Source organism: Panthera pardus, unplaced genomic scaffold, assembly GCF_024362965.1.
Source record: "Panthera pardus isolate Hobbes unplaced genomic scaffold, ASM2436296v1 HiC_scaffold_2, whole genome shotgun sequence".
NCBI classification, from domain to species: Eukaryota; Metazoa; Chordata; class Mammalia; order Carnivora; family Felidae; genus Panthera; species Panthera pardus.
In genome coordinates, this window is record NW_026526765.1 from 83181737 (window position 1) to 83207762 (window position 26026).

At 37.3% G+C, this 26026-nt stretch overlaps 1 protein-coding gene across 7 annotated transcripts in view; it reads left to right on the top strand.

Annotated features, from left to right (window-relative positions):
- Nucleotides 1–26026, top strand: part of FAM172A (family with sequence similarity 172 member A) — a 422196-nt gene that overhangs the window by 325366 nt on the left and 70804 nt on the right. Inside the window, exon 10 of one of the 7 annotated variants that reach the window (XM_053907196.1) lies at nt 6486–6534. The exons of the other annotated variants lie outside the window; for them this stretch is intronic. Coding sequence (XP_053763171.1) covers nt 6486–6534 — 49 coding nt within the window. The remainder of the gene's footprint in view (nt 1–6485; nt 6535–26026) is intronic. 7 annotated transcript variants of the gene reach the window in all.

Below are 26026 nucleotides of genomic sequence, written 5' to 3' on the forward strand. Positions count from 1 at the left end.
ATGTGTCCATTATACAGTTCACCTTGCCTGACGTCAAAGAGTAGAGCTGGAGAGAGGATGAGCAATAACTCAGCAGAGTGGGTTAGCCATGGTTTCATAGAAATGCAAATGCATTATCTATCAGGTTTATAAAGTTCTCTGAGTTTTTTTGGAAGCGGATAAACCATTGTGTGGTTTTTTGTAGACCAAAGCTGGCAGCCTATCGAAAGCTAGGAAACATCCTTAATATCATGTACACACGATCATGTTGTCCCCTGCCTTTTAAGGAAATACTTTGTGTATAACATCTTAATCTCTCCAAATTTAGTTTTCTTTTATCAACATTTTTATCAACATATTTTTTTATTTGCCCTACTTGTTCTCATTACTTATAAACAGGTGGACATCTTATGAGATTGCATGCCAAATTTATTAGAAACAAGTCTTTTTAAATTATCTGGAAAATGCACAAAGCATGAGTTGTTCCCCTAATAAAAAGGGGGAAAGGGGTCAGAGCAAAGAAGAAAGTACCACTGGTTTGTGTTAGGTGACACTGTGCCCTGCTTGTCTAATTTGATTACACAGAGCCCCTGAAGCCTCAGGCAAAGCTGATTTTAGCTATAATCAGCTTCTTAACCTTTTGAGAACTAACGTAAACACTACCTAGCAGTGGTTAATTATGTTGCTCTGCTACCCACTACAAAGTGCAAAGGTAAAAGTGTAGAACTACAGTAACACATGTTGTGACAAAATTTAACAAGATGACTTAAGGGGATTGCAGTAGAATGCAGTTATGTATTCGTGATAAATTTTAAGTTAATAAAGAGATTTAAGGGTGCTTTAAAAATTTTTTTAAGCTACAGTTTTTGCTTAAGTTTTATCTGTAAGTGCTGAACATTGATGTACTACGTTTAACTTTTGGCTGTCCTCACGTTTGTCCTTTTCTCTGAAATCCTCTTTTGATTATACCTATATATTTGGTAATACAAGTATATTCCTGTACTCTCATTCTTTCATTTTCAAAGTAAACAAAGGTGGTTGCAATATTCATATAAGTAGAGTAAAATCCTCTCGGTTCGCTTTTTTATAGATAGTAAAAATTCATTAGGGGAATAATGGAATTTCTTTATAGTTAAGTGGAATATTGTGGCTACATGGTCAAGAACCTAACTTTTTGATTTAAAACAATAGCTCTTGATGTAAGAATCTGATGTGTCATATGGGAAATTAACACGTAAGATGATTTTACTGTCTGTCATTGGTGTAACTCTAGGGTAGTGATGTGACTAATGGGGTAGAGGACCATAAAGATTGACTAATGTACTTATCAGGGCTGTCTCCTCAAAGTCTTATTTGCTGGGAAAAGTCTACTAGAAATATTCTCCTGCACAGGAAATGCAGGTGACCAAGAGAGTATATGGAGCCATAAGCCATACCCCATATTCTTGAACTCTATACCAGCAATTTTACCTGAAATTTCATCCCTTGAAAAAAATTCTGAAGGGTAGAATCTTAATGCTCCCCAGTGACACACATTATAATCAGTCACTCTGTGTGGAATTAAAATGGAGTGGGAGGGGAAGGTTTGGACTAAAGATGAACTATTTTTTTTTTTTAATCTAAGGTCAGTTCTTCATAAATAACATGAATATGCCACATGCTTATATTACACAGTATAGTTCATGTTGTGTTTACAGTAAGCTTAAAAACTACATGTAAAGAAGTGGACTTGGAGAGGAGAGCATCATGGGCCTTTCACAGTTTCTGAGGCCCTGGTTAGCACCCATTGGGCCACATGACCAGCTCTTTTTGGGTAAACTTGGCCTCATGGTAAATAAATAAATGGCATGGTCTCATTAACAAATAACTTAAATTCAGTAACTTAAGAGCCACCCAAAAGGAAGAGTTCAGTAAGTTTTGTAGCCACATATAATACTATGGGATAAATGAAGCCAGACAGCAGATAACTGGATGTTTTGGGCCCCTGACAAAAAAGTTTTTTTTAAATACATATAATTTATTGTCAGATTGGTTTCCATGCAAAATCCAGTGCTCATCCCAACAGGTCCCCTCCTCAATGTCCATCACCCACTTTCCCCACTCCCCTCCCGCCATCAACCCTCAGTTTGTTCTCAGTATTTAAGAATCTCTTATGGTTTGCCTCCTTCCTTCTCTGTAATTTTTTCCCCTTCCCCTCCCCCAGGAAGATGTGGTTTATATATACAATGGAAAAATGTTTTAACTGAATCATCTTCCCTGTTTTATAATCAGCTTGTTGAAAGAAACTAATATATAAACATCCCCATTACTGCTGCCATAGGTATCTTTTAGATGACATGCCTTTTATTTTACGGCACATGCTACAAAAATATAATACTTGTTGAGTATTCTGGTGTGGACGGAGAAGACTTCTCAAGGATGAAGTCCTCAGGCACAGTGGCTCCAGCTGCCCCTGGTCCCCTCTGCTATCCTGAGGACTGAAGCAGCACTGTCTCTGCACCCCTGTGACCCATTCAGGACCCATTGTAGGCCAAGAGGTGGCTGATTTAGAGACACTAATTTACTACATTTTATGAAGTCTTCTCTTAGGAGGACCCATAGGAGAAATCTTTCCCCAAATTCCATTTTTCCACCAAGCAATTATTTCTTTTCATCTTATGTCAATGAAAATCTTACAGTATGTGATTCCAGTGGTTCCCAAACTTTGCTCCACCGAGCATTACTTGAGCCAAGGCCTCTTTCCTATCATAGTGTGGTCACAGTGTCTAGGGTGGGAGCCAGGCATCAGCCTTTTTCAAAGATCCCCAGGTAGCTCCCAATCGTTCCCCAAGTCTGGGAACCACTGACATACCCTTCTAGCTTTCACCATTTGGAAGGCTGAAGCTAAATTTGCATCACATCTGTAGCAACTCCATAGGACTAATCACATGCATTCATTATTTTCTTGTCCATTTTTGCTTTTGCCTTGACTTCTTCAAATGTTTTTGTGTTTTCATACAATTTTATGTTGTGTTTAATTTTTTTAAATATCATTAGTGCAGTAGAATTTACATACTATAAAATAATTTCATTGTATATGTACAACTGAATATTTTCTAGCTAATTTACAGTTGTGCAGCCATCACCGCAATCCAATTTTAGAATATTTCCATCACCCCAAAAGTTTCTGTGTGCCCATTTGCTATTTCCACCCACAGCCCCAGACCACCAATGATCTACTGTCTCTGTATATCATAGAAGTAGAATCAAAGAGTATGTGGTCTTTTCTGTCTGGCTTCTTCTGCTTACAACGTTTGTGAGATTCAAACACGTTATAGCACGTACCAGTAGTTCATTCCTTTTTGTTGTTGAATAGTATTCCATTGTGTAGATATTCTGCATTGTGTTTATCCATTTACCAGTTGATGGATCTTTGAATTATTTTAATTTGGAGCTATTATATATAATGCTGCTACGAACATTCAAATTTGAATCAGTCCAGACCTGTTTTCATTTATGTTAAGTATATACTTAGGAGTGGAAGTATTAGGTCATGTGGTAAGTTTATGTGTAGCTTTTTAAGGAACTGGAAAACTATTTATCAAAGTGGCAACACCATTTTACACTCATACCAGCAAAGCATAAGAGTTCCAGTTTTTCCACATCCACAAGAATGCTGACATATCAGTCTTTTTTATTATAGCCATTCTAGTAGGTTTGTGATATTTAAATTTGTATTTCCCTAATGACTACTTGATATTAAATGTCCTTTGATGTGTTTATTAGTCATACATGTATCTTCTTTGATGAAATGTCTGTATTTTTTTAATCTGGTATTTGTCTTATTATTGAGTTGAAAGGGTTCTTTATATATTCTAGATACAAGTCCCTTATGATATTTGTGATGTACGAATATTTTATCCCAGGCTGTGGCTTGTTGTTGTCGTTGTTGTTTTCTCTACGCTATCTTTTGAAGAGCAGAAGTTTTTAAGAGTTCAAAATTTGAGGAACTTTAATTTATGATTTTTTATGAGTTATATTTTTGGCATCATATCTAAGAAATCTTTGCCAAATGTAAGATCACAAACATTATCTACTATGTTTTGTTGTGGAAGTTTTACAGTTTTTCCTCTTACATTTAGGTATGACTCACTTTGAGTTCATTTTTGTATATGGTGTGTGGTAAGGATCTAAGGTCCTTTTCTGGCATATGGATATCCAGTTTTCCCCACAGCACTTGTTGAAAACACTGTCCCTTTCCCCGCTGAATTGCCTTGGACCTTTCTTAGAAATCAACTGAGCATGAACTAAGCGTTTATTAATGGACTTTATGTTCTCGTCCATTGATCTATATGTCTGTTTTTTACACTAGTACCACGCTGGTTTGAATACTGTAGCTTTATCATAAATTTTGAAATTACAGTGTTGTTCTTTATTTGGATCATCTGTAAATTCTCTCAGCAATTTTTTTTCTGGTTTTCTTACACTTCTTTTGTTAAATTTATTCTTTTTGAGGATATTGTGAGTGGAATTCTTAATGTCATCTTCAAATTGTTTATTTTTAGTATAAAATATTAACTTTGATTTTTGCGTATTGATTTTGTATTTTTCAACCTAGATAAAACTTGTTTATTAGTTCTAGATTTTTTTTTTGGTAGAATCTTTTGGGTTTTCTAATACAGGAGCTTATCATCTATGAATAAAGACACTTTACATCTTCCTTTCCAATATTCATGCCATTAATTTCTTTTCTTGCTTTACTACACTGGCTGAAACCTCTTGTACTATGTTGAATAGGAATGGTAAGAAAAACTGGATTTTTTTTTTAAGGATTGTTGTTGGTGTTATTTTTTGTTTTTTCATTTGTTTCTGTCTTGTTTTATTTGTAGAAACTTGCCTGAATTTAATCTGTAGAATCTATCTGCCCTTCAGTACGTACATGCTGACAATCTGGTTTCTTATTTTTGTTTTATGTTAGGCTTGCTTCCTAGAGATCACCCCTCTGCTGCATAGTTTAATGGTCAGAGTTTTTGCTCAATCATCCCACACCAGTAAGGCTCTATGGATGGATCTGTGTGTGAGTTGCAGAGTATATTCAAAGCTCATGCAGTTCTCAAGTCTTCCCTAGGCTTTTATTTTCTACTAGGCTTTCCTGGGACTTCTGTGCTGGCACTCAGCCTTCCAGACAGTAGGGATATGCCGGGGGTTCATCTGAGTCTCTCAGTGGCGCTCTCACTTCCGTGATCTTCCTATCAAACTAGTCCACCAGTCTGTTGCCCACCCCAAGTGAGATCACAGCTGAAGTGTGGTGGGGCCGTGGGCTTTGGTGGTGAATTTCCCACTGAGTTTGCTTTATTTGCAGATAATACCATTGCACAGGGGCTTTTCTCCTACTCCAAATCAAAGTCAGGCCCTCTAGCAGTGAAGCTGCCGATTTTCACAGCCAGTCTCACCCTGGCAGCACAGCTGTGCCTTCCTTCCGAGCTGCCCACCACAGACTGTCACTGTTCCTACCTGTAGTTCAGCAGTTTTCCACGGATAAACACGTTTCATTTTGTTGTTTGCCTTTGATTGATCTCTAGAGTGCTGAAACAGTTGCACCTGACAACTCTTTTGGCTTTTATAGTTGTATCGTAGTCGGGACAGTTTGCCAACTCTTCACCTACCATCCCTGGAAGTCCTGCCTGGGTTCTTCTTTGTAAGCCCCCAACTCTTTTTGCAACAAGATGAAACAGTCAATACATAAATATAGAATAAAGTAAAATAGAAAAGTAAAGCAAAGATAAAGGAAGTATAAAAATAAGAACATAAATATCGTTGTAGCAACAATAATTTTTAACTCCTATGACAAGTTTTCCCAGTATGCCTAGGAATGGAAGTTGTCCTGGGCTTTCAGTAGAGTTTTTCCCTGTCAGAAAGTATAATAATCTTGTCATTGAGGTGCAAAATAAATGACAAAAAAAAAAAAAAAAGAAGAAGAAGAAGAGGTGTGTATTAGACCAATAAATAAATAAATAAATAAATAAATAAATAAATAAATAAATAAAATAGAGCAAGTTGAATCAAAATACTACCCCGGGATCCTTTTTGTTTCATTTTATTTTGTTTTCTCCCAAAGGTCAGATCCCAACACTTGTACAACTTTAGACTGTAGGAATGGTTTAGAAAATGTGCAGTGATAAAACTGCCAGATTGAAGGTTTCTTAAGTGCTACTGTCCAAAATCACTAGGCATGCTTGAAACTAGTAATTCTTGTCAGAATATACACTCTCAGTGTGTGACTTTTATCTGCAGGTGGCAGAGCATATGTTTTAGCACCAAAAAGTGTAAGGTGGCAGAGAGAGGATATTTAATGTGTTGTAACCTATTTTTATTTTTAATTTTTTTTTTCTTATAGCTGCTTAGTTCCGGTCAAAAGCAGGCTAACTAAAATAGTCTCAGGTCTTAAGGGCTATGTTTACATTAGGGAAGAAAAATGGTTCCAAATATAATTGTGTCATTTGTTTTTATTTAACACATGAATCAAGGTTATTGGACCAGCATCCCTCATGAAAGAAAAATACAGTGGCATTTTGGGTAAGTGAAGTCCAGAGAGTTGAGCTCTTCTCTTCAGATGAATTTTCTGGTTAAATTATAATTAACCCCTTAAAAACAATCACCTTTATTTTTATCCTTATTATAACCATTTTCCTGCTGTAGGAAAAAACTACCTAGGCATAGGTAGCCATTACGTGTAGCAAGCAAATACTACTTAGTATTTCCTGACTAATGTAGTTCTTATTACGTGATTCAAAGTTATCATTCTATGCATTAATCATAGTCAAGGCCTTAGCTAAAGAACAGGAGTTACTAATTCAAACACCAGCTGATCAGTGACATGCAGGAATGCAGGCCCTGTGTTGTCAGATTTTCCAGTTTTCTCGGAGAAGCCAGAGATCTGTATATTTACTTGAAATCTCTTTAGTTTTCAGCATTGAAACTAACTTAAGCTTTAAAACAATTATACATTTCTACTCCTGAAATCATTGTTGCACTATATGTTAACTAACTTGGTTATAAAATAAAAATTTATTTTTAAAAGCTGTTATACAGGCTAAAAAAATAGCTACCAGCCAAATCAGGCCCACGGGCAGCCAGTTGTTGAGCTCAGATTAGGAAGAATAGTCAGCTCCTGTTCTGACAACAACCTCTGCCTGGCTTCTTAGCATATATCCCTTGTTCACAAAATAATGCATAACAGGATCCCCAAATGGTTGTCTTCATTATTTTACTGTAGAATTCTGAGGTAATGTGTTTTAGTGGAAAATGCCCTGAACTAGTCATCCAAAACTCTTGATTCTGTGGTTAATAATATTCCTTAAGCCTTTCCTCTGCCAACCAGGCCCTGGTCTAAGCACTTTAGATGTATTAACTCATCTGATTCCATTAAAGTCTTACAATGTTAAGTCAATCATTTAACTTCTATAGATCTCTTTACTTCAAAAATTATAATATCTGAGATTAGACAATCTGTAAGAACTCCTTTCGGCATGAAAATGCTTTCATTTGGAGAATATGAGGTCAATCCAATGAAACAAAGATAAATTGTCAACCAGACTATAATGTTAATTTGTATGAGTTTATAGCACATTATCACATATATAACACAATAAAAGTAAATGTATATAATCTTCAATTCACTTACATTCCTTCAACAAGTATCATGCTATGAAGATTGCAGGTAAGTTGAGGAAGAATTTTAGCATCCACTGACCACAGGGTTAAAAAAGCCTGAACCCTATCCTAAAGGAGCTTATGATCTCATTGAGGCAGTGTGTCATGCAACTGAAACTTATATTAGAGCATAAAGTAAGTACCCAGATAAGGATTACACACAGCAAGGCCTACGTATTCCAAGGCTAACAGAATAGATGTATGAATATGTGTGGTGTGTCTATGGAAGATGAAGCTTGAAAAAAGGGGAAGATTGGAATTGGGAGATGCAGAGAATCATTTAAGAGAGAAAAATCTCTCAAAGTCAGAAATTAGAATGTTACCATATCAAAGAAGTGGAAGGCTTATTTCCCTGATAATGCTTATAGAATAGTGAGAAATTTTACATAAAAGCCCAAATAATTCTTATAATGCATTTTCTAACTTTTAACTGTTAGGAAGGTTGAGGACTATAGTGAATAATATATCCCAATACAAGTCTTATAACTTTGACAGAAAACACGAATACTTAAGGGGCAGTTGTTAAATAAATTATTTTGTTTGCAACTAACTCTCAAATGGTTCAGGAAAATAATATATATAAAGGTAATGAAGCACATGTGGCAAAATATTAACAATTATTGAATCTAGAGGAAGAATGTAGACATTGTGCTATTGCACCTCATGCATTTAATTTTTTTTTAACAAAGTTGGGGAGGGAATAGAAGAGTGGAAGAAAGACTAAAGAAAGAGTTCTCCAAATAACTTAAAGATTAAAGAATCAATATAGCAAATACTTAGAATTGAACCATAATGAAAATACAGAAACTTTTTGGTATAGTAGATTACTAAACGAAGAAATTTATACTCCTAAATGCTTATATGAAAAAAGAATAAATGCTGGGACACCTGGGCGGCTCAGTTGATTAGGCGACCGACTGGCTCAGGTCATGATCTCACAGTTTGTGAGTTCAAGCCCTGCGTCGGGCTCTGTGCTGACAGCTCAGAGCCTGGAGACTACTTCAGATTCTGTGTCTTCCCCTCTCTCTGCCCCTCTCCTGCTCACGCTCTTTGTGTCTCTCTGCCTCTCAATAATAAATAAACGCTAAAAAAAAAAAATTAAAAAGAATAAATGCTAAAAAATAACGAATTTTTAAATTTAAAAAATGAAATAAAATATAAAATCTATTTAAAAATTGAATTTAACATAGCAATTGCAGTATAGATAGATATGTAATTAGATACTTTATGAATATTTGATACAGTTACTTCATCTCAAACTTCTCAAATCTTAGCAAGTAGATCTTGCATTGTACCTGTGGCAGAAAAAAAAAAAAAAAAACTGCTTCTGCCCATCAAGAAAGGTAAATAAAAAACAATAAGTGGTTTATTTTTTGACTATTAAATCTCTACATTTTGGTAAGATTTTGTTCACTTATCTAACCAAATCTGAAACAAAGCAGAGTTGCCTAGCTTCCATTCAGTTTTGGGCAAAGTCAGTTTATTCCCCCATTTGTTCTTATCTTGTTTTGCCAGAATTATAAAAATATACCTATGATAGTATATTTAACTATCCAGATGATTACTTTTCCACTTCAATGAGGCACAGCCTAATCAAACAGACCTAGAAATTTTATGAGTTTAAAAAAAGTACCTATGGTAATTTCTAACTTTTAGTTTCAGTGGGAATTTCACTAATATCTTCACCAGAATTGTAAAAAAATGAAAAACAATTCTATCCACATTGTAAGTTGAGGTAAAATTCACATAACATAAAATCCACCATTGTAACCATTTTAAAGTCTACAGTTCAGTGACTTACAGTACATTCACAATTTTGTGCAACTATCACCACTGTCTAATTGTAGAAAATATTCATCACTCCAGAAGGAAACACCATACCCACTAAGCAATCACTGTCAATTTTGCCTTTCCTCCACCACCCAGCCCCTCGCAAGCACTATTCTGCTTTTGTGTCTACAGAGTTGCCTATTCTGGACATTTTTTTTTTAATGTTTATTTATTTTTGAGAGAGAAAGACAGAGCATGAACAGGGAAGGGGCAGAGAGAGAGGGAGACACAGAATCCAAAGCAGGCTCCAGGATCTGTGCTGTCAGTACAGAGCCGTACGGTGGGGCTCGAACTCACGAACTGTGAGATCATGACCTGAGCGGAAGTCGTGGGCTTAACCGACTGAGCCACCCAGGCGCCCCTGGACATTTCATATAAGTAGAACCATACAGTAAGTAGCTTCTCATGTCTGGATTTGTGCATTTAGCATAATGTTTTCAAGGTTCACCCATGTTGTAGCATGTATCACTTCTTCATTCCTTCTTATTGCCCATTAATACTCTGTTGTATAAGTATACCACATTTTGTCTATCCGTTTGTTGATTAATGGACATTTGATTTGTTTCTACTTTTTAGTCATTATGAATAATGCTGAAATGAATATTCATGTACAAGTTTTTGTTTGAACACCTGTTTTCCATCCTCTTGACTATATACCTAGGAGAACTGCTGGGTCATGTAGTAATTGTATGTTTTTAACTTTTTGAAGAATTACCAAACTGTTTTTCTGGCCATATTTTTTTAACGTAGACTTTTAAGGCCAGTCTGTGAGGAAGAGAACCTTATAAAGTGAGAATTTCCAAAATCCCCCCCCCCCAAAATTGAGCAATAATGTCAATTACAGAGTAATTTGGGTTGAGGTCTGTCTTTTGACATTAGTAAGCATTCCTCTACCAGCTTACTTGAGTATTCACTGGAGGGCTTTTATTCTGTGCTCTCTGACCAATAGTTGTGTAATTGAAAAATGTGTGGATGGCAGTAGGGGTGTAACTAGAGTTGGAGCTTTTGAAATATTTTTTTCCCTAAAGTTTGTCTTCAGTTAAAGAGGACAGATGCTTTACCTTTCAGTTTAGAAGCATTACTTATATCTGGAAGTTTCAGACCTTAATCAGATATACTTTAAAATAGTTTTAAATTAAAAAAAAAAAAAGTTTTAAATTAGGGTAGTGTCTTCTTAGTGCTCAGTAACTGTTTTAAATTTCCTAGTGTGTCCCAGAAAAAAAAAAATCAACACATCTCCATTAGAATCCATGCCAGAATATTTCTCAGCAACTGCTAGCCTTCTATATTTCAAATGGTTGCATTACTGAAATTTCTGAGAAGTTTGAGAATTTCTTGAGAAACTAAAATATTGGACCTTTTAAAAAACTAAACGGTTCACATATATGTTTTGAGGTTTTGGCCTAGGGTTAGCTTCCCCATGGAGCTGGAATATTTTATACTTGGTATTAAGCCAAATCTCTGGCTTGCACGCATTCAGCTTATGTTGCATTCATCCAAGTCCTGGCATTTGAATGGTCTTTTTCCTTCATCTGAATATTTTCTAACTTGAAGAAAAACAACACTTTCTATTTAAGACTTGACTGCCTCCTCTCCTTGCCCTCTTCACCCACAAGCAAATGTCTTCCTACTATGTACCTGCAATGCTGTGAGGAGAGAGAGCATCTTGGTATTTTCCGACTCAGAAGGATTACCCTGAAATACCTCTGACTTGGGGATCCATGGAAGAGCTGCAGGGAATTCCATAACCCTTTGAAGTTCTGTGCTGAATCGGAGTTATGGAGAGGAGAATCCTAGCTTTTGTCATATTTCCAAAGCGATATGTGAGCCCCAAAATGTGAAGCTCCAGTAGCCCTAGCAGTGCCTGAAAGCAAAGGGACACACTTCCTGGGGCACCATGACACATTGGATGGTGTGTGACTGAGTCAGGAGTATTTTTCTGTCGGGCTTTCGACTGCAGAGTCAACGTAATAGCAGTGCTAAGTGGCAAAGAATCGGTAGTGCTCGGTTTGTTAGGTCGCACTGCAAGTCACACTGCTTACTTGGGCAGAAATAATCCCTTTCGCATACTGGCTTTTCCCATCATCTCATACTTACAGAACTCGTCATTTTTTAGCAAAAAAACAGACCTTTGAGAAAACTCATCCTTCTCTTTAATACTTTGTTAATCTTCAACTATATGCATGTCCCTTAGCAGGGGTCCTGCACCTTCCTTAAAGCTATTTTGTGGGCGTCAGTATAATCAGATGCTCCTGAAAGTGGAGGAATAGCTCAGTTTATTGCTTCTGGGCCTTGGATAGCCCTAGGAGATCTCATCCAAAGCTCACCAGCATTATAACCTTAAAGCTACTGATAGACCTCAGGGGTTTCAACAGATAATCCACTGCAGTGCTGATAGCTGTTTTCAAGGATGTATCAAGGGCAAATGCTTATGCTGCAGAAGGTGATTTCTAGGAATGGATGGAGGCAGGTGGGAATAGTAGGGCACTGACTACTTACAGAGATGGCATAGCCAGAGGTAAGGGCAAGTGGAAGAGTGTAATGCTATTACCCTGCTCAGAATGTGACATCAGCTTCTACCCTGAGGCTTCTAGTACTTGTACAGAGTATCTTCTCCAGCCAGCAAAGTATTTCTTTTGACTATTTGATCCCCTTGGTCAGTTCTTTGAAATGGTTTTACCTTCCACCTACCCCTTATTGGTATCCAAAAACCAACTTGTGGTCCCACATAAATATCACTTTTTCAGATTTAGTTTCTGCACTGTGGTCCTTATACACAAATTCCAGTCCTGTGAACCAATGTACAGAAGTGAGAGTCTTAAAGAAAAAAAAAGTAGTAAGATATAGGAAGGACTGTTAGCTGGTTTTTGTTTAACTGATGTGTGAAGAGAAGAAGAAAACTAACCTTGTTTGCATACCTGCTGTGTGCCACTCACTTTCTGTGTATCGTCTCGTTTACCCCTCGTGGTACATCTTTGTAGTGAGTGTTAGATATTTCTTACAGATGAAGAAACCAAAGTTCACACAGTTTATAAGTTGAGAAAGTTGGAATTCTAGCCCAGATCTGATAGTTGTGACCCGCACTGTTTCCCCTACACCCACCAGAGAACAGCAGCTGCAAAGGAGGTTCCTGAGGACTTGTGGGGGCAGCAGCCTCAGGGAAGAGGGCCAGTGGACTTGTTCCTGAGCGGCATTGTGTATTTACAAACCTATTGTGTATATTTCGGATAATTTGGAGGGTGGAAGCTAATCAAATTTGTAAGGATGCTTAAGTCCTTGCACATTTGCAAGCTTGTCCTTGGTGCTTCCCCTGAAGAACTCTATGGGAGTGATTAGAATGGAAATGAAACAAGCAGCTAATAAATGGGTAATTTTTAATTTCTAGTTTTTGCTTAAATTATTAATATTTTTCTTTATTCCAGTGAAATGTTGCAAATAAAAATGCAGGGAATTTATTCCAATTTTAACATAGTGGAAGGTAGAGTAAACAAATGGTGAAAAAAAATTCAGGGGAAGGATTAATAATTAAATAATGAAAAGGTTAAAATAAACTTGAAAATATCCTTGAACTTTGACAAAAACATGTATAATAGATATGGATCCAGATACCCTTTGATGCTTACATCTGGGAATCCCAAGAAATAAAAGAAGCATATTAAGAAGGAAACCTTAGAGTGCCACTGGATTGAAAGTTAATAGAATGAAGTCTTCCCCCTACTCCACTCCTACCCAACCCAACTTCATTCCACTAGCAGTTCTGACTCATTCCTTCCCTCATTCAGAAAATATTTACTGAGACCTCCTATATGCCCTACTATTCTAGATGCTAGAGATTTGGCAGTGATAAGGGTAAACAATATTCCTATTGCATCAAGCTTAACTTTTAGAAGAGAAAATAGATAATAGGTAGCAGATTATGTGTGTGTGTGTGTGTGTGTGTGTGTGTATGTGTGTATTTATATACATATACTCTGCTATATTCTATAGAATGTTATACATAATGTGTGTGTGTGTGTGTGTGTGTGTGTGTGTTGTAATGCATTTAAAATGTTTTAGGTAGTGGTGTCAGGATAAAAATAAAGTAGGTTAAAGGGTGAGAGAGTGCAGATGGGGGTGCACAGGTATACTTTAAATGGGGTGGTCAGGAATGGCCTTATCACTGAACTTTTTGGGGCCTAAGTATCTTTGTATATAAAATGAGAGCATTGCTAGGTTATCACTAAATGGCTGCAAACTCCTGTGCTTTCTGCAAAGGATGCATCTTTGGGTCAAATAATCTTTTATATGTATAAATTATGGTCTTTGTTGTCCATTGATCTAAAAAATAATAAGAATGTTCATTGATTCACAAGGTTAATTCCATTTTACATTTGGGGAATTTAAACTGAGAGTTAAATGCCTTCCCAAAGGTTGCATAATGATAAAAGAAGGATTAGAGCTCTCAATTCCTGCCATTCTCAGTCTGAAATTCCACCATAGTATACGATATAATAAGAAGTGGAATTGAAATGTCAGGGAAGTTCAAAGTACATAAAGATGTGTAAGCTATGATAGACTAAAATATTTACAAATAAGGAATTGGATAAGTATATCCCACCACATTCATTTATAGCAGGCAAGTAAGCCATGTGGTATGCTTTGAACCAGTAAAATAGCAAATCCCCCCCCAAGAAAATCTATAATTTTAATCAAAAGTTTGTTTCAGTCATTGAAATTCTGTTATTGCTGCTTACAAACATTAAAGTCAATCAAAACATCAGTAGCTTTGCAAGATCAATATTTTTAATATGTTTGCATTGCAGTACTGCAGATTTTTGGCTAATAGATCGCACCCATATTGATTTCCATGGGAAATGTTAGTCTGATACTGAAATAATTAAAAAAAACACACACACAGGGATTATTGGTTTGGAATTTTGAAGGAGATAGAAGTATAAAAATTGGTTATTGACTAAATTGCTTGGGGTGAGTGAACCTTGGGCACTTGCAATAAACTTGTAGCACTCCGTCATTACTGAATACTACCTTAGTCCCTTAAACTGAAAATCAATCAATAACTTATTATAACGATGCAAATTGTGGTGAAATAACAGACTAGGCATGTAAGAATCACATGTTATCAAAACAGATAATGCATAAACATATGTATGGGTATATTGAAAACGTCTACTGAAACTTAGTGACTGTTTATGACTTTCAGATTCCAGCAGATGATAGTTTGGGTAGCATTTTTAAAGAGATAAACTGCCACAAAGCAACAGTAAAAAGAAGTATACAATTATTCTATGAGCAATAATGAAAGTGCAAACACTACAACATGTCAACTGACAGATTCTGTTATTTTGATTCAGAGCAACATTACAATTGTTACTCTGTTCTCACAGCATTGGAATAATGTATGCAAGCATTAGATTAGATATAAACACATTCTGCACAATAAGAATGTAATGCACATTACATTTCCCTTGTTTTTTAGCCTTTAGTTAGGAAAGTCATATTTTCATCTAGAAAGTTTACTCTATTTTTTTCATTTGGTTACCATTATAAATTTATGAATTCTTAATCTCTCAGAGGCAATCTAGTGTTTTAAAAAGAACATTTCTTGGGGCGCCTGGGTGGCTCAGTCGGTTAAGCGTCTGACTTCAGCTCAGGTCATGATCTCACGGTCCGTGAGTTCGAGCCCCGCGTCGGGCTCTGTGCTGACAGCTCAGAGCCTGGAGCCTGTTTCGGATTCTGTGTCTCCCTCTCTCTCTGACCCTCCCCCATTCATGCTCTGTCTCTCTCTGTCTCAAAAATAAATAAACGTTTAAAAAAAAAAATTTTTAAAAAAATAAAAAGAACATTTCTTTAATGTTTCAATATAGGTTCAGACAGGAATAATAGTACTTAAAAGTAGCATTTACATATTTTATTGCATATTTTTATTTAATATTTTTAATTGTGTTATTTCTATCTTATAGAACCATTTATTTGCCTTGAGAAGATTATAGGATTAAAAGATAAAACTGAAAATTAGTTATCACAACTGTTGATCTTCACTGTAAGCCTAGTCAATATTTTTCTTTGAGAATAAGTTTAGCTCTCTTTATAAATAGAAGATTGATCATGATTCCTTTCACTGCATGACATGGTAACAATTGTATAATGTGATGGTCAGTCCATTTCATTTTAGCGTTAATCTTTGATGACTATTTTTGCCAAATTTCTTTCATCCTATTCTGACTTCTGTTTACCTTTTATCATTGTAAGTAGCATTATACCCAAAGTCTGTGATAAAATCTATTTTCTTCCTATTCTGTTTGAAATTTCTACCTGACTGTGACTTTTCTTAATCTGTGTCTCTCTCATCAGTTAGCTATTATTAGGATATTGTGTTATGATGGATCCAGCCTTCAGAATGATTTAAGAGACATAAAGCTTCACTATTATCTAATGTCATATATATCATACCTGAAAATAATCAAGTTATCAAAAGATATTTACATATAAGCTGTATACATATTCATACAGTTTTCCCTAAATCATTGAATGGCTTTCTGCTATGCCATAACTGGAAAATTATCATATCCATGGTCTTTAAAATAATACAATTCCATTTCCCTAGCCTGCCATTTCCTTATTTTCATATACAATTGCTCTTTCTATTGTTTATGCCTTTCTAAGAATTCCAGTCGGAATTTGTATCACTTATCATTATCAGAGAATGTTATTTCTTCAACAGATAGAATTTGTGCAATCCCCAGTTAGACTCTCCAGTTGTCTAACTAGTCAGGGAGCTGGGCATGATGAAAGTGGGAAATCAGCTGTTAGAAATCAAGCAGAGCAAATAGTATTTCTGCAAGGTTCCACAGCCCACTCTCACATCCACATGGATGTCTGCCCAGAGCCCTTCTGGATTTTTCATTTAGGTCACTAGTGCAACCTCTGCTCAGGATGGTTACTATCTGACAGCTCTCTGCTAACCTGGAATAAGTCATGTAATTTGTGATTTGGTCCAGAATGTCTGATTTCTCTCTGTGAAGGTAGTATCTAAGAGCAGGGCTGTGTCTGTAGAGGGCAGATATTTAACGTGTATTTGTGGACCCTCATCATTTGACAAAATCTGTTGCACCCAGTAGACAATACTCAGAGTAAAAGAGGTTATCCTCCCTTTATTTAGAATGTCAAAAGACAGGAGGAAAAAGGATTCCCAAGAGCTGCTCCTAACGCAAACTTTTTATACTAATGGGCTAGTGAATACCAGTGTCAGAAGTTCATACCACAGTATGAACAAGATGTTTTGATTTTAATCTTTAGACAAAGCAGAATTTCTTCATTCTAGATCATGCTGATAAAAACTCATTCTATAATCAAACTATAGACAGTCCATACCACGCCATACCTATAGCTGGAAAATACCCAAAGGTCTTTATTCATGAACTATTTTACAGGCATGCTGCTCAGAGAATGTGCAAGATAGAGTAGTTAAGAGCACAGACTCTGGAGCCATCCTGCCAAAGTCCTTTCTCTGCCACTTTCTATCTCTGTGACCTTGGACAAGTTGCCTAACCTCTGGTTTAAAAAAATTTTTTTAACGTTTATTTATTTTTGAGACAGAGAGAGACAGAGCATGAACAGGGGAGGGGCAGAGAGAGAGGGAGACACAGAATCTGAAACGGGCTCCAGGCTCTGAGCTGTCAGCACAGAGCCCGACGCAGGGCTTGAACTCATGAACCGTGAGATCATGCACCGTTCAAGTGAAGGATTTTCATTCCTTCACTTATAAAATGACAATGATAGGGCATCCTCATACAGTGTTGTGAGGATTAAATACATGTGAAGCATTTATTACTTGATTCTATATACAATGTGTTCTGATGTCTGTGCTGTTGGGACAGAAATGAAAGACTTTAATCTCTGATAGCTTTCTCTCTAAAGTCCCATTCCTGTAGTCTGAGAGAGGCACTCCTATCTTCTGTCCCCATGGCTCCCTGTACCACCCCTACCATATGTATATTACCTGTATAGTATCTATTAACTTGTCTCTCCAACCTCCATTAAAGTGTAAGCTTCATGAAGGGCACCTGGGTGGCTTAGTCGGTTAAGCGTCCGACTTTTACTCAGGTCATGATCTCACAGCTCGTGGGTTTGAGCACCGCATCCGGCTCTGTGCTGACAGCTCAGAGCCCGGAGCCTGCTTCCGATTCTGTGTCGCCTCTCTCTGCCCCTCTTCCATTTGCACTGTGTCTCTCTCTTTCTCTCAAAAATAAATAAAACATTAAAAAAAATTAAAGTGTACACTTCATGAGGACAAAAACCATGTCTGTCTTTTCATCGTTATTGCTTCGATGCCCAGCACATAGTTTGTAGTCTGTAAATAATTATGAGATTAATGTTTAATAGAATATAATAAAAGAAGTTTGACAAATATTATTCATCCACAGAGTTTTGCTTTAACAATGTTATCATCCTGGTTTCAGCAGAGACTGAAAGGCAATGAATGATTGATTTCAACTTCTTTGTATTGGCCTCTGCCTAGAATGTTCCACCCTTATATATCCACAGAGCTCACCCCATCATCTCCTTCAGGTCTTTATGATGTTACTTCAATTCCTGTCCTGACTATATCATTTAAAATTGCATCCCTGTCGCTTCTCTGTTCTGTGTTTCTGTACCATTTATGACAGTCCAACCCTCTATGTATTGAATGATTTGTTATGTTGATAATTTGTTATTGGCCTCCCCTGCACCTCCCCCCCACCGCCCCCCACTGGAATGTAAGCTTTGTTGGTTCTGTTCAGATATATATCAAAGCATCTGGAATGGTGCCTGGCACAAAGTAGGCAGGCACTTTTAAAATACCTGTTTAATTTATTAACAACTTCAGTGCATTGGTGCTACCAACTTAGAAATAAGTGAAAGCAAATTTACTATTGAAGGATAATGAACAAATAATTAATGGGGCACCTGGGTGGCTCAGTCGGTTAAACATCTGACTTCGGCTTAGGTCATGATCTCACAGTTCAGGAGTTCAAGCCCCATGTTGGGCTCTGTGCAGACAGTGCAGAATCTGCTTAGAATTCTCTTTCTCCCTCTCTCTCTGCCCCTCCCCCACTGGAGCGCACATGCGCTCGCTCGCTCTCTCTGTCTCACACACACACACAAAATGAATAAACTTAAAAAAAAAAAACCCAAAGAATTTGAAATAAGAAACCTTGAGTTCCATTTTGAGCTCAATCATATGTGCTTTTGAGTGTGCTAAATGTATATACTTCATCTCCTTGAGCCCTTTAACCCATCTTCCAAATTCTGAAAATCATCCTTACCCAACTATTCCTCCAAGGGCCATTCTGAGGAATGTATTTCAGGTTATTTCATAAAATAATATTCATCTGAGATTATGTCTTTAAATTAATATGGGATTATAGTGTCAGAGGCATTCTTTTTTTTTTTTTTTTTTTTTTTTTTTTTTTAGTTCATTTACTTATTTTGAGAGAGACTGAGAGAGAAAGGGTGTGCACATGCCCGCAGGGAAAGGGGCAGAAAGAGTCTGTTAGTGCAGAGCCTGACATGAGCCTCAAACCCATGACCAGAGCCAACGTCCAGAGTCAGAGGCTGTCAGCTGGGCCACCCAGGCACCCCTAGAGGCATTGTTTTAAGTGATTAAGCCCTAAAGGCAACTGCTTCTTTAAATATGTGAATATGAACATTCTATAGAACATGAATGAGAATCTCTGCAAGATTTTAATTAAGAGTAATTAAAATATCTATATTAAAATATGTTTCATTCTACCAGCTTAGTAGGGGTTTTATTTTCATAAAAAGTTTATTTTTTACATGTTACAGCATAAAATGGTACATTGCACCAGTATCAGCAGGGAAAAGGTAGTGTGCTGAAGGAATATGAAATAATATGAATTACAAATTAAGTCCTTGCATTATTTTTGTTAATTTTTTTTTCATTAAGATTAAACTTTCACTTGGATGTTTAATTGAATTCATTATGAAGACATCACAAGAACACAAACTGAGCAAGAAAATTATGTAGGAAGCAGAAAGGACTTGTGTATGAAACACATATTAAAAGATATAAAGGCTCTGGGACACCTGGGTGGCTCATTTGGTGAAGTGTCCAACTTCAACTCAGGTCATGATCTTGCAGTTTGTGAATTTGAGCCTGCATCAAGCTCTACACTGACAGCATGGAGCCTACTTGGGATTTTCTCTCTCCTGCTCTCTCTGCCCCTCTCCCCCCTCAAAATAAATAAATAAACCTTAAAAAATGTATAAAGGAAAAGCTAGAGAGGGAGGGAGGCAAACCACAAGAGACTCTTAAAAACTGAGAATAAACTGAGGGTTGATGGGGGTGGGAGGGAGGGGAGGGTGGGTGATGGGCATTGAGGAGGGCACCTGTTGGGATGAGTACTGGGTGTTGTATGGAATCCAATTTGACAATAAATTTCATATTTAAAAGTGTATATATATATATATAAAGGCTCTCTGTGTCATGCATGAGGTAAGATTTTCATTCGGCTTGCTGTTTATAGGATTATTTGCCTACTTGAATAATCTTATTGATATTATAAGTGATTTAGGTAAGCTTACATTAATAAGAAGGAAAGTTTTGGGGTGCCTGGGTGGCTCAGTCGGTTAGGCATCCAGCTTCAGCTCAGGTCATGATCTCACAGTTTGTGAGTTCGAGCCCCACATCGGGCTCTGTGCTGACAGCTCAGAGCCTGGAGCCTGCTTTGGATTCTGTGTCTCCCTCTCTCTCTGCCCCTCCCCTGCTCATGCTGTGTGTGTCTCTCTCTCAAAAATAAATAAACATTAATAAGAAGGAAAGTTTTGAAATATTTTAAAACAACAAGTGATTGGTTCCTTGCATGGGCAGGAAAGCCAGGTACTATATACCAAAACAAGGCAATTCCCAAGTGTTTATAAAGGGGAGAGATACACAGAAAATATTAAAACCCAAAAGCAAGAGCAAACAAATGAGAGAACCAGCAGCTATTAGGATAGATGAGATGAAGCTATCTCAGAGTATAAGATTTGAAAGAGAATACATATAAATAAATATAAATACATATAAATAAATGAACAAAAACTAAATGTGAAAATAAAGAGATGGATGATCCTTTTCCTCAACATTGACAGGAATATCTAACCAAACTTGTCTTTTTAAATGAGTGACATGTGGGACACCTGGGTGGCTCAATTGGTTAGGTGTCCGACTTTGACTCTGGTTGTGATCTCGTGGTTCATGGGTTCGGGCCCTGCATCAGGCTCCGTGCTGACAACTCAGAGCCTGGAGCCTTCTTCGGAATCTGTGTCTCTGTCTCTCTCTCTGCCCCTCCCCTGCTCAGGCTCTGTCTCTCTCTGTCTCTCAAAAATGAATAAACGTTAAAAAAAAATGAAGAGAGGAGATCCATGGGTGTGGCAGGCATTGTAGTATTTTTTATTCAGATTTTTCCATCAAAAGAAAAAAAGAAAAAAAAAAACTTCTCCCTTCTCTCACCACTGCTTTCCCCATATTAGTCTCTCTGTGGCCAGTGGTAAGATATAAATATCATCTAGAATGAGTAACATATTGAAATAATAACACCCTCATCCATGCAACAGTATTTATTGAGCACTATTACATATGCAACGTATTCTGTTAATAGGATAAAAGACAGTAGGTGGGAGATAAAAATTCATAAATGTAATAACTGAAGGAGAAAGGAATAAGATCACAAGGGAGATACTGGTAAAAGTAATGGAGAAATTTGGAAGATGGTGTGATTCTATCTGGTCACAAGGTCCAACAGGACATTCAAGGATGGAGGACGGGAAATTCATTAAGTTGTACCTTGAGAGAGGGGTAGGGTTTAAAGAGTTCTAGAAGGGAAGAATATTTCAACTAGGATTGCCAACTTGAGCAAGGGAGTAGAAGTACAGAATATGTTGCGTAAGCATTGTCAGTGGCAAGAAGGGAGTTTCATAGGTGCATGATGGGTGGAAATGAAGAATAAGAAAAATAAAGTTATAGGTAGTAATGAGATGACAGAGAACATTAAAAGATAGGCTAAGGAGGGGTTTTGTGAGTATGCATATATGTATATGTGTGTGTCTTTAAGCCCTGGGGATTAAAGGGGTTTGGGGGAGGAAATAAACTATCAGCACAATAGTTCAGAAAGATGCATCTAGCAGCTAGAGTAAAATATATTAAGAAGGAAAGGCTGAAGATAGGGAAAATACAGTTCAAAGTCCATTATTATAGTCCTGCAAAAGGATATTAGGCCTAAATGCCAGTGATGAGAGTGAAAGGAAAGAGAGGGGATAGGATCCAAAGACATACAGACATAGAATCCATATGACTTGGCCACGAGAGTCATCTTCAAGATTTTTCTTCAAATGGGTCAATTAGTTGTGTAATAGAATCATGGAAAGAATGGGACACAGGACAGGGAGGTTTTAATGGAAGCTCAGGAAAGACTTCATGCATGGAGATGCTTACAAGTCAAGATATTGCAGTTGGTAGACCAAGAGCCGCTTTGAGACACAGGGCATTGGAGAGGTTGATAAAGAATGAATGGAAATTGAGACTTGAAATTAAGCTACTTGAATTCAAACTTTATATGTTTTTAAGTGATTTCAGAATTCAGATGATCTTGTTCTCCTCTAAGATTACTAAACCTTTAGGATACTTTCCTGTGGAAGCAAATTATTGGTTCTACAGGTCAAAGGAAGTGACCCAGACTGAGTGAAGGTCAAATGGGAATAATCTAATTTTGATGGGGAATGTGTGGAGTAGGTATAAATCTAGGTCTTGACACCTTCTTCTGATTAGATACCACAATGAATACATTCCAACTGTGTCCATTTAGTAATAAGTATTGCCAGTTGCAATCTATGCATTAATATACAATAATCAGTCTGATATGTTTGTACTTACTTTCTGACTCTATGTTCAGTTCCAACTTATCCTTTCTTAGAAGGTTAAGCATAACTTAGTCTATTTGTTGTTTACATAGTACTTTTATGTCTTCTTCTACCCAGAAGTAAGCACATTTGAAAGAAGAATAGGCTTTTGAAAAGCCCCCTCAAGCATTCAACTTTTTTTTTATGATGATTTTGAAACTTAAAAGAAAAAAAGAAAGCATTAAATTGAGAACAAAGTTAAGACTATTTCTTTGGCTTGTGAGAGGCATTGTTTTTTAGTAGCCCAAACCACTTCCAAGTAATGCTCATAAAATCCTCACAACATTATGCATACTTGGATTTGTATCAGTTTTAGTGTTTCTGATGATCTATCTCTGCATAACAAACCATCCAAAAACTTAGTGGCCTAAAACAGCCATGTATTATCTTTCATTGTTCCATAGGTTGACTGAGCTTAGCTGGGAGGTTCTCACCCGGGGTCTCTCATATGGTTACAATCAGATTCAAAGTGGGGCTGGTCTCATCTGAAAGGTCACTGAGCTGACACCTCAAGTGGCTCATTCACATGGCTGGCAGTCGATGCTAGCTATAGGCTGGAAATTCAACTTGGGCTGAGCACTACACATGACCTCTCCGTATATTGGGCTTTCTCCAGCATGTGCTGAGCTCTAAGAGGGAGCATCTGAAGAACAAGTAAATACGTCAAGAATCCCAGACAGTAACTGCAAAACTTATGCCTTAGCCTCAAAAGACAGGTAGCATCAGTTCCACCATATTCTGTGTTCAAAAAAAACCTCATGAAGCCAACCCACATTCAGGTGGAAGAGGCTATTCAAGAGTATTAATACCATGAAGCATGGCCTAAGATGGGGATGAACAGGTGAAGGCGAGAGAAAGATGCTCTAACCAAAAGACCGCAGGTACATAGAGGATATAGAAGTTTATTTCTCTCACACATAACAGTCCAAGGTGGGCACTCCAGTGGGCACATGGCTCTGCCCCACACAGCCATGTTCACGGACCAGGTCCCTTCCATTCTGTTTCTCTGCCATCACCTAGGGAGTAAGGTTACCTGCATGGTCACAGCTTGGCTGCAGGTTCATCAGTATTCTGGATCACAGAAAGAGGGGGATAAGAATGGACCCATTTCCTTAAGGAACTGGCCAGAAATGACACCAATGACAGTGATTGGTCTTTGCTTTTGTCTTTGTTTTACTTTATTTTGTTAAAGACTCAGTCAATTGACCACACCTAACTGCAAGGAAAGGTGGTAAATGCAATGTATTGAGAATTTATGTGCTTGGTTACAATTGTGTAAGCAATGGTTTTCATGAACAGTTAGCAGTCTCCCCAAAAACATGTTAATAAATTATTACAGAACAATGTGAGAAGTGTTACACTAGAAAAACATACAAAGTGCTATGAATGCGCAATGGGGAGTTACCAGCTTACCTGGAGTGTTTAGAGATGGTTTTCACAGGAAGTAAAATCTGAACTGTTTCCAGAAGTAATGACTTGAGAGAGTCATTTTTTGTATTCTGTGCAGAAAAATAAGATCATATACCCAGGTACAGAATATAGAACAGTGTGACAGTTTCAGGGAATGGCAGAGATTTACTGTGGCTGAGCACAAGAGCCAATGAGATGAGTTCTAGCAAATGAAGTCCTCAAAATAGAGGGCTTTATGCTAAGGAGTAGCTTGGATTTTATCCTCTTAGGATATGGGGAGCCATCAGAAGTTAGTAAGTTTGGGACAGCATAGTCAGATTGATGGTGATGGTGTGAGGATATACTGGAGGAGAGAAGATTGAACAAGAGGAGACCAGTTAGGAGTAAATTCAGGGGTATGTGTGGAGAATGAAATCAAAGTGGTTATTATGGAGACGAAGGAGGAAGGAATAAATTGCTAGGCAACAGAGACCATCACTTCCTTGCTGCTTGGATAGGAGGGTTGAGAAAGAGAAATGAGTGCTTTCTACTTCTTTAAGGTGGAGGATTGGTGATGCCATTAACCAGTTAACAAGTCCGAGAGGTGAAAAGTTCCCTAGGGAAAGATTTTTCCTTAATTTTTAGACATAAGGAATTTTGGGTATCTACCAGATATCTACACTTCTGACCTATTTTTGCTGGGTTTAACAGTAAGGGAAAGAACAGACAGACATCTGGGAGAATACTATGTCTTAGCAATATGGGGAACCATTTTGGTCTAGACTAGTCTGTGATAGTAAGACTTTTAATCATCACCCCTTTCACAGTGCTACTGCAAAGCACCCAGTGCTGTGGCTTTTGACACAGTATTCATTCACTTATATTCAGCCACTCTGCACCCCCCATGTGCCAGATTCTGTACTAAGGGCTAAGGATACAACTCAAAAAGAACAAATACAATCTCTATTCTCAGAAGGCTAAGGCCTGAAAAATGTAAGAGTTAGCCATTTCTGGTTGGGGAGGGTAGAATTACATGTAAGGGGAAAGGGTGGGGGGCACGTAAAATAGTTTTCCGGGTTCTAGACAGAGATGCAAAGAGATACAAAGGCAAGAGATATATGGTACATTTGAAGACTGAAGAAAGTCCAGTGTTGCTGGAGAGTAGAGTAGTAAATAAAAAGTCATCAGGCTGAAAAGATAAGCAAGAGCCAGATTATGGAGAGCTTTCTCAACCTCATAAAAGAGCTTGGAAAGAAGGGTTCTAAAAAAGAGAATACAATATTATTCAATTTGCATTTTCAGTGAATATTCTAGCTGTGTGATGCGGACAATATATTAGAAATGACAAGACTAAAGCAAGACTAGTTAGTTTATGATGACCTGAGTGAGGCAGTGGAAATGGAAGAAATATTTTGATGTGAGAAGAGTCAGCAGGACCTGAATTGATGGGTGATAGGATAGAAAGCATCAAGGTTGACGGCCAGGTTTTTGGTTTGGGTAATTGTATGGATGTTCTATCATCAACAGAGAAAATGAAGACAGGAGAGGAGCACGTCTGCTGTGGGGATGATAAGTTCAGTTTTGACATGCTGAGTTTGTGGTGTCTGTAAGACTTCCAAGTAGAAATGAACAATAAGCTATTAGATATATTGACCAAAGCTCAAAAGGAAGAGATTTGCAAGTAATAGGGCTGATGAAGTCACCTCAGGAGAACACGTTCAGTGAAAAGCACAGCAAGATCCCTGAGGAGCTGCAAAGACGGAGGCACCAGAGAACTAAGGGAAAAATCAGAGAAATGAAAGCCAAGGGAAGAGAATGCTCTGGGTCAGAGGGATGGTCAACAGTGTCAAATGCTCCTAAAAGTCTAAAGGATAATAAAAAGGAAAAGTGTGATTCATTATTTTGATCATTGCTAATCTACAAAAAAAAAAAAAAACAATTAAATTTGTGTTTATTTGATAAGCAGGAAAGTTGCACATATTTTTATATAAAATTGGCCATTTACATTTATCTTATAAATCACCAGATATTTTTTCTATTGAGTCTTTGTCATTTCCCTATTAATTTGTAGTTCTTTACAAATGACAGATAATAATCCTTGTTATATGTGATTTATTTTTGCCCAGTTTGCCTTCTGTCTGTTCATTTTGCTTATGGAGTGGGTTTTGGTTTGTGTGTGTGTGTGTGTGTGTGTGTG